General features: G+C 34.8%; 1 protein-coding gene across 4 annotated transcripts in view; it reads right to left on the bottom strand.

Moving 5' to 3' along the window:
* Positions 1-479: 479 nt before the first annotated feature.
* Positions 480-9,951, bottom strand: part of slc2a9l2 (solute carrier family 2 member 9, like 2) — a 197,728-nt gene continuing 188,256 nt past the window's right edge. For all 4 annotated transcript variants that reach the window (XM_028801819.2, XM_028801820.2, XM_051928220.1 and 1 more), the window contains one exon: positions 480-986. In XM_028801819.2, coding sequence (XP_028657652.1) covers positions 723-986 — 264 coding nt within the window. In that variant the 3' untranslated portion in view covers positions 480-722. The remainder of the gene's footprint in view (positions 987-9,951) is intronic.

Raw genomic sequence — 9,951 nt, 5'->3', positions numbered from 1 at the left:
CTCTCCAAATAATTAAAATTCCAGCACTGACCTTAACTGATAAAACTGCACAAAGGTGAATCATTGACATATTTTTTCACTTTATATCTTCATCCCCCTATCAACACAAATCAACAGAAAATGTGATTTATCAAATAAAGAGATACTTCTCTAGCTTTCCTTTGAGATCTTTTAGAGTCTGTATTCCAGTGTAGCTCTGGCAATTTATTTTCAGTGACAGGAGTTTATCTCAGATTTTTGGTAACCGTAGAACAATTAGCTAATATAACTCTTTGACATCATGAATATATTTAATGATTTGACTCATTGTTTAGGTCACTATCATCTAACACCAATCAGCTCTGCATTTTTGGTGGCACCTCATTTTTGAGACACTGACATTGTCATTCTTGAACCTCAGCGCATATGACATGGTCACTGATTTGGTAGATGTTTACTTGGCCGAGGTGAGACAAAAAACTGGACATTCTATGCATATCTTTACTTTAAATTGTTTTTATATCCCATAAATGATATACAAAATTGCCTTGAACAAAACAAAAATACATAAAATGATGATATATTCATGGAAAACAATAAATATACTGATAAAATTAAATATTATCTTCATCATGAATGTTTTTCAGAAATATGTTTAAATTATGAACAATCATCTTAAAACTAGTCCACAACAGCTTAATTGTAAAGGTAAAAAACGTAAAACTTTTACCAATTAAAAATGGTCAAAAAGTGCTTTCCATTTCTATAACAATGCTAGCTTTTTTGGTGGTGATTTTCTGTGTGTCGTCTTCTTTGATATTTGTTACACCAACCCATTCCAGTTCCTCTTGTGTTGCACAAACACCCACTTTATTGATTTTTGAAAAAGATTGACTGATTTCAACAAAAGTCTTGTTCTTGGTCTCAGGTAGGACAAAAAAGAGAAACATGGCTCCTGCTAGGCAGGCAGCAGCAAAAACTAAAAAGCAGAAGGCACCAAATGCTTCCTGTGGATAAAACAACATAAGGATATGAGTTTTGACAAGGACAGGTTTTTGGTCTAATATAGATAAATTCCTATTCACATTACTTTTGTGAAAAATCAAGTTAAGATTTAAAGGGGTCCTTAATGCTATAATCTAAAACAATACTTGGTAACGTAATGTATGGACTTATATTTCTTTCAGTGATAACACTTCTTTTTACAATGTACACTTTATAGCTGTAAAATTTTAAATTTAACTAGTATTTTTACTTCCAATATATACAATTTTGCAGTCATTTATAATAAGCTTTCAAAAATGTCCCCACATGTGTATTCTGTGTTGACCCATGTATAATGATTTTGCTGACACTTAGGTAATGTATACACCAATGCATCAGAGCCATGTGCAACTTAGCTAGCATGTTTGTTACTTTTGCATTTGAATCATTTGCATAAACGAAATGATTACCGGCCCCAGTACTGATTCCTAGATTTGAAATTAAACTGGAAATTGGTATTCCAGTTGTCCTTCCTTGGACCACTTTTGAAAGCTAACTACATATCATCTTCAAGAACCATTTGTTCACTTGCTGCCAAATATATCTCACCCTTTGACAAGAGTCATTATAACAACATAATCAATGTTATTCATTTCACCTGTCAGTGGTTTTAATGTTGGGGCAGATTGTATAATTGTGTAATTAACTCAATATTGTTTTTTTTTGGATTTGCTCAAACCGACACAAAAATGTGAAATCAAGGTTGTCTCTGCCAATTTTGAAGTTATTCTGTAGAGGAAGCAGTTACATTTATATTTTTAAAGTCTATTTCTGAATAAATCCTGAGGCACAAAGATAGATCCTTCTCTGATTCTGCCAAGTATTTTTTGTTTGTCTTGTTGAATGTTTTACTACTGAATATTTCACATATATCAGAATATATACAAAATATAGTGTTACAAAATAAATAATCTGTAGTAAAACAGAAGGGGTATTAAACTTCTAGCTCCATGCAAATTGTAATTTTTTTTTCTGCCTGAACAATTACACATTTCATTTACAATCTTGACAATTTGTCAGGAAGCTTCATGTAAGACTGAATTTAGGTCAAAAGTGCACAATGTCTTTCTGGATTAACTTGTGCTTACATTTGGAAGTTTAAAAAATGAACATGAATTTCTAAAGGAAAAAGTTAGGATATGAGCATCAGTAGGCAGTTGCTCTGGGAACCAAGTTACCTGAATTATTCTATAATATTTCAGTAATTATTTACTGCTCTGATGCTGATCTTTCTGATCATAAAATAGGTCATTATAATAGCAATTGACAAGAAGAATTCATAATTAATTGCAGAATTATGATATTTGAGGGTTCCTCTAGAGTGCCTCTTTCTCTTGCATAATTTGGCTCCAAAACTTTTTTTTTATTTTATTGATTTTATTGTAATCATTCCATACAAATAGATCGATTTTTACAAAAATAGGATTGAAAACAAATCAACCCCCACCCCTGAGAAAGAGAGCATGGGCAGCAGAATAAAACTTACAGCTAGTAAAAACTAAGTAAATTGATAAGTTTAATAAGCGGATAAAGATAAATGGAGAAGAAAAAGAAATGGGAAGAGTATCTGCTTCCTCAGTGCTTTAAGAGCTTAATCTAAAATGTTATTGATTAGATCCTGAAAGGTTTGGAAAAAGTTCTGCACAGATCCTCTAAGTGAGAATTTTATTTTTTCCAATTTCAAATAGTATAAAACATCAGTTACCCACTGACTTAAAAGAAGAGAGTTAGGATTCTTCCAGTTGAGCAAGATAAGTCTACGTGCCAATAGTGTAGTAAAGGCAATCACAGTTTGTTTGTCCTTCTCCACTTTAAGCCAATCTGGAAGAACACCAAACACAGCTGTTAATGGGTTAGGAGGAATTGTGACACCAAGGCTGTCTGAAAGGCACTTAAAAATTTTTATCCAGAATGATGTTAATTTGGTGCAGGCCCAAAACATGTGACCCAGTGAGGCTGGAACTTGATTGCAACGTTTGCAGGTTGGATCTTGCACTAGGAAACGTTTTGGACAATTTTAAACGAGACAAATGTGCTCGATATATAATTTTGAGTTGAATAATTGTATGCTTTGCGCATATGGAACTCGAGTGAATTCTCTACATTGCTACCTTCCACTCCTTTTCTGATATGTTGAGTGAGAGATCCTTTTCCCACTCTCCTCTTGGATCTTTGAAAGGGAGGGACTGTAAAATGGTTTTATATATTGCAGAAATGCTGTCTGAGTCCTCGAAACTGAGCAATATTTTTTCCAGCATAGAGGAAGGTGGGAGATGAGGAAAATCTGGCAGATCTGTTTAATAAAGTTTTTAATTTGAAGATAGTGAAAGAAATGTGTTGCTGGAAAGTTAAATTTGGAATGTAACTGTTCATAGCATGCAAAGTCGTTGTCTATGTACAGACCTCTAAGTGATTTAATCCCCAATGTTTTCCAGATATTAAAAACTGCATGTTTGCAAGAGTTGAAAAAGGAGGTTCTCGTGTAGAGGTGCCACAGATAAAAGCTTCTATATCTTAACATGCTTTCTACATTGGCTCCAAAACTAATCAGCACACCATCGTCTCGTAACAGTCTTAATTTTCAAGTTTGGTATTTTTCCATCCAGCCATTTTAGCTCTAGGCCATCCTCAAGAAACTGTGACACACAGACACACACCCATCACTGAAATATCAATGTTTTCATTATCCGAGACCCTGAAACGTCAACATCTGTCGAAAACTAGAGATCAAAATTTTTAAAGAACTCTAAAGATTTGCTCCTCCCCCATAGACGACAGGTTATGGTGGGGAAAGGCGCAAAAGCAAAAATATGTAGAACAGTAACAAATGAAAGAATGGTCTGTTTTTTCTCATTGCTTCATTTTAAATAGTTGAATAAGAGAGTTTCTGTATCAAATTGATTGATGATGACATGCAGATTTTTAGATATTATATTTCATTTAATGTTTTAAAATTGTATTAAAACTTTTACTTCAGATCAAGACACTGCAAAATTGGGTGGTCTGTGAGGCTTTAATGTTGTTTACACCTCCTTCTACCATCCGTAAGCCAGGTACTATATGTGCTGATACAGAACAAAATGCTAGTCTTTCACATATAGCTCTCTATATGCCAATGTGGATGTGCTCCACACTGGAGCAGTGCATAAGTTAATGTCATCCAATGTTAATTGGACTTCATTTTGAATACACTCAAAATGTGCAAAAATACCTGTACCTAGAGATAATATCCTTTTCCCAGTAGGTCATAAAAGGCTATAACCATGAACCATAAGATTCAGGAAAGATAGTTATATTAGTAGAACTTTAGTTTTCAATACAATTACTTTGTAATAAATTAATCTCTTCAATGTTAAAAGGTCACCTAGAATAACTATAATTTCACACAAAGTTCTTCATCATTATATCATTGCAATTCTTTTCTTTACCTATGAACCACAATCATGAATTTATTTCATGAGCTTAATTTAAAGCTCATTAAACACATCTAAATCTCAATTTGAAAAGTTTTTGCAAATGCAAGTGTTTGTTTACATAAGAGACTTATTGCAGCACAAGTCTCTCCAGACAGTCTTCTCATTTTCTTTTTATCCTTTTATATTCCCTAGTCTTGTACAAGGTACGTGATAAGGTTTTCAGTCACTTTCCATTTATAACCTCTGCTGATAACAACTGTCCTCTGAGAACCTGCATTCCATTACCCACTTAAAACTGATAGGCTGAAAACAAATTAAACACACTCTAGATTAACTCATTAAACTTCTCTTTATAAGCAGAAGGTATTCAATACGGATACATTATATGATGTAATTTATGCATTATTTTACATGCAGATTAATTACAGAGTTTACAGATCAAAATAATGTCACAATATTGTGCACTGGAATTATGGTAATTGCAGGTTTTATATATTTTGATTTATTTGTCTGCGAAACATCACACTCTCTCAAATTTGGAGGAAGCTATTAAATAAGTAATATTTTAACATAATTTAATTTTCATGGTATAGATCTGTTAATGTACATATTTAGCAGAACTCATAAATTTCTTCAAAAATAAATAAAAAGGGTAATCACATTTTCATTTTCTTAGAACAACATAGTTTATGTTTGTTTTGTTTATGGACCTACAGGGATTCTTATAAAATAATGTTTTAATTTTTGAAGTCTGAGATGCATGAAATTATTATTTCATATAATGTTTTTTACATAATGATGAAAGATGATTACAGGTTAGGGTAAACTGCTGTACATATAATTAAATACATTTTAGCTTGAGGGTTTTTTGAAGGTTAGAAATATTGGTCACATATTGGTCACCCTTTTGGTATCCTTGATAAAGCGGCTATTAGCCATTTATAGATATTTTTAACAGTGATATTAATAAATCGTTATTAAAAACTATAAGACTCCTTTTGTCATTTTTGTTTGATATTATTTTAAAAAGGTTTAATAAATTATATAAAATTAAGACTATTAAAAGATGCTTATAATAGATGCCTAAACTGTCATTAAAATTTCTACTTGTGAGATTGAAGTTTATACTGTATAAGTTCACCTTCAATAAGAAATAACAAATTATTTAGCATGCTAGAATAACTATGTTTAATAACTATTCAAAAAAATGTCTTGAATTTCTTCTGGTTGGTTTCAACTGTTTTTAATTAGTTAATCTGTACCATTACAGCAGTAACAGTAAATGCAATTTTTTTATTATGAAATGACACATTAACAAAAATCATACTCTTTTTTTTTTAATGTGTCTTTCCATGACAGACACAATCACAAGGCATGTTTCACTTAAACAGTTCCAGCCTAATTAGGGCCCAGGTAGGTAAAGTGGTTTTCTCAGAGCTGAGAAGCTGAACTGACAGCCTTAGGGTATCATGCCAATGCCTTAGCCATCAAACTGCACTCCCTGCTTGTACAGTGCAAGATGGATACAGTAAAGTTCACTATACCGCACATTGCATGCTAACTAGTTGCCAACTTTTATTTTACCCATTTGTAATAATTCTTCACTTCAATATACTAAATAACTATAAACAGAAAAAGTAGCATGGCTCTTAATTATAAAAGAATCATAGATATGAAGAGTAGATAAGTGATAAATAAGTTAGTTACTTTCTGCTTCTCACCCTAAACAAACAGGCAGCAAAGGGCACAGATAGCACAACTAATACAACATTCATTCATTCATTTTCCAGAACTTATCCAGGAATGGGTCAAGGGACAATAGTCTTAGCAGTGAGGTCTATATGTCCCTTTCCCCAGCCACCCTTGCCCACTCATAATGTGTGATCCCAAGGCACTCCCAGGCTATTTGGGAGATATAATAATCCCTGTGAGCCTTCGGTCTTCCTCGGGGTCTCCTCCTATTCATATGAGATGCCTGAACCACCGCAAATGGCCCCCTCTCAATGTGGATGGGTCAGTAGCTTTACTCCTAGCCTCTCTTGGATGTTTATGTTTCTTACCCTATCTAAAAGGGAGAGGCCAGCCACCTTGCAAAGATAGCTCATTTAGGCTGCTTGTACCCAAAATCTCATCCTTTCTATCATTACCCAAAACTCATGACCATAGGTGAAAGTAAGGAAGTAGCTTAACTGACAAATCGAGAGCTTTGCCTTCACAACTACAGGTTTGTACAGCAACAGCATAACTGCATTTGCTGCTCCAATATGTTTGTCGATCTTACCATCCCTTTTCTCCTTAATCATGAACAAAATCCTGAGATTCTTAAATTCCTCCATTTGAGGCAGTAACTCCCCTCCCACTCAGAAAGGACAGTCCACCCTTTTCGTAGTTAAGACTCTGGACTCGGACTGGAGGTGCTTGATCCTCATCCCTGCCACTTCACACTCGGTCACACACCTTCCCAATGCATGCTGAAGTTCACAGCCTGATGAAGCCAAAAAGACCACTTCATCTGTAAAATATAATGACACAATTCTAAGGCCACCGAACTGGACATAGCTGCGTCTCAGCATTCTGTCCATGGCATTCTCAGCAAAGGTGGAGAAATGCTAACCTGGACTAAGGGTGTACTCTGGCAAAGGAAGGGATAATCTGAGGAGCTCCTGAACCTGACAGACATGCCCTATGTGGATGATGGAGGACCAGAAGCTGATTGGGGATCAACACCCATTTCACAGAGGGAAGACAATGAGGTAGTTAAGCAACTCTGCAGTGGCAAGGCCCTGGGAATGGATGGGATCCACTCAGAAATGCTGAAGGCTCTGTACATTGTTGGACTGTCATGGCTGACATGTCTTTTCAGGGTTTTGAGGTCATCGGAAGCAGTGCCCCTGGAGTGGCAGACTTGGGTGGTTGTCCCCATCTTTAAAATGGTGGACCGAATGGGTGTGCTCCACCTATAGAGCAATCACACTCCTCAGCCTCCCTGGGAAAGTTTATATTAGGGTTCTGGAAAGGAGACTCTCCCCAGTCATGGAACCTCAGATTCAGGGGGAGCAATGTGAATTCCATCCAAGCTGTAGAACAGTTGACCAGCTTTTTTACACTCATGAGAATTATGGAGGGTGCATGGGAGTACACCCAATCAGTCTACATGTGTTTTATGCACTGGTTTGTGGATGGATTCTACATTACTGTTGTGAGTTCTTTTTTCACATATAGGTTTTTTTCTATTTCTAGAAGCTCACCCTATATATGTTTGGGCAAACCCTAGGCCTGCTCAACAACCAGTCACAGAAGCTAATTTTTAAAATTGAATTGTATGTCTGCTCTCAGGATAATAAATCACACTGAAGCATTACTGCACATATGTTGAAAGCACAAATATAGCTCTGACACTTCTTTAAACTGCCTAAAAGTGTATTAATAGCTACCAATGAAAGATTGCAAGGGGAAAAGGAAATTAAAAATATATATATATACCAAAGAGTCAGTGATATAAATTCCTATCAGCAAAATGTTGGCTAGGGAGCGCATTATATTTTATAGTGTTATCAGCACCTTGTCAGGCTGTTTATTTCATATACTTTTTCCCATATATTTTTGGAGTCTGCTTTGTGAAGCATGGAGATGGAATCTTTCCCAGCAGGATCTCACACAAGACATGAAAAATCTAAGAGTATTACAAGACACAATCAGCCTAAACCTTGGACTGAGGGAGGAAAAACATATGAAAACCAGGGCGACACCAACCCAGCCTGAAACAGTAGTTTAAGCATTATGATAACTGTTGAGCAATTCATGAAAACTATTTTGTGAGCTACTGAAAGCTATTCAAACAGATGTTTGACCAAAAAACTCACAATCCTAAACAAATGCAATCAGTATATTGTTCCACAAAATATAATGGTCTACCTATGTTGATCTAAACATATACATAGTACATTTCAATCTTTACTAGACTGATTAGAATCTAATACTGTATTTGCTGTTACTGCAGAATGTCTTTTAGTTAGAAGCTTTGATCCAAAAGAAGCAGTTAGCTACTGGCTACAATACCTTGTTATTTGCACATATTTTGTAATTCACCAATGGTAAAAAAAAACAGAAAAAAATAAGAAACTCTGAATCTTTTAGATGATGAGTTCAATAAATTAAAAATGGGCAGCTTAAATAAAAATCTGTGGACCAAAGGGTATCGAAACAATTAGCAAATTTCTCAACCGTATAGTGAAATATGCACTCTTTACTGGTAATGCCTAAGTACTGCAATGAGAGCTTCAGTATTCAGCAGTAGAGTCAAACAAAATAAAAAAATCTGGCTTTAAAAGAAACCAGCAGCCACTGGAATACTTCATGACCAGTTTCACATATTTTGACACTAGATTCTTCAGTGATGTATGGAATTGCTAACTATTTTTGTAAGCATATTTCCCAAACCCCTTTATATTATCAGTATAAGTGGGCCACATATTTTCATATAAACGATATATATCCATCCACCCATCCATCCATTTCAAATCCGCTTAATCCAATTCTTTGTTGCAAATACCCAAGCATATCCTGGAAGCACTGCAAGACAGGATCCAACCCTTCATGAGAATGAGTCCATTACAGTAAACATAAATCTTCACAAAAACAACTGTTTTTACTCATGAAATTTATTTATGCGTAGTTAAAACCAGTAGCCACCCCTTTGACAGTGATATACATTAAGACATGTACTATGTTTTCAAATTAAAAAATAACATGACATTTTTTGATCCACTTAATGCAATTCACAGTTGCATGGAGCCATAAAATATTATAATAATTTTCAGTTTTTTCAAAAATAAACACTGGAAAATTGAAAATAAAATTTCCTGGTGTGATAAATCTTGGTTGCACATGACTTTGATGGTAGAGCTGGAATATAATGAAAATTATAGTCATCTGATTCAATGTTGTTAACTATCTATAGAATGAGATGGAATGAGCTATTTGAAGCTGGTTTGTGAGAACTTCAGAACACATTTATGTGAACATTAGGTGTATTTGACACCTTTTTGAATCCATGTTTCAAAGAAGTCAGCATAGTCTGCGGGTAAATGGGGGCCCAACTCACTATTAGGGTGGGGTATCCAAGAAGGATTCCACTTATTACTGAACAGAATGTTATGTTAGAAGGTTTTACTACAATCTACGACACTACTTGGTAACTTATTCCATATATCAATGATTCTCTTTGTAAAGAAAAACATTCTAATGTTCGTGCAAAAATTTCCCTTGGCAAGTTTTCATCTTGACCCTGTATTAAGTTGAAAATCTCATTTTAAAATAACAGCTGGCATCCACTGTAATAATTAATTTCATAATTTTAAATACTTCAATCATGTCACCTCTTATTATCTAAATAAACTGAAAAGGTTCAACTCCTACACCATGTCCTCACAGCTCATGTGCTGCTCTCATCCATTCCAGATGATGACAGTCCACTTCTAATCCTCAGGGATTGTAACATTCATCTGGAGAG

Source organism: Erpetoichthys calabaricus, chromosome 5 (genome assembly GCF_900747795.2).
Source record: "Erpetoichthys calabaricus chromosome 5, fErpCal1.3, whole genome shotgun sequence".
Lineage (NCBI taxonomy): Eukaryota > Metazoa > Chordata > Cladistia > Polypteriformes > Polypteridae > Erpetoichthys > Erpetoichthys calabaricus.
Note: the sequence above shows the minus strand (reverse complement) of the source record. Positions and strands in the feature narration are given on the sequence as shown.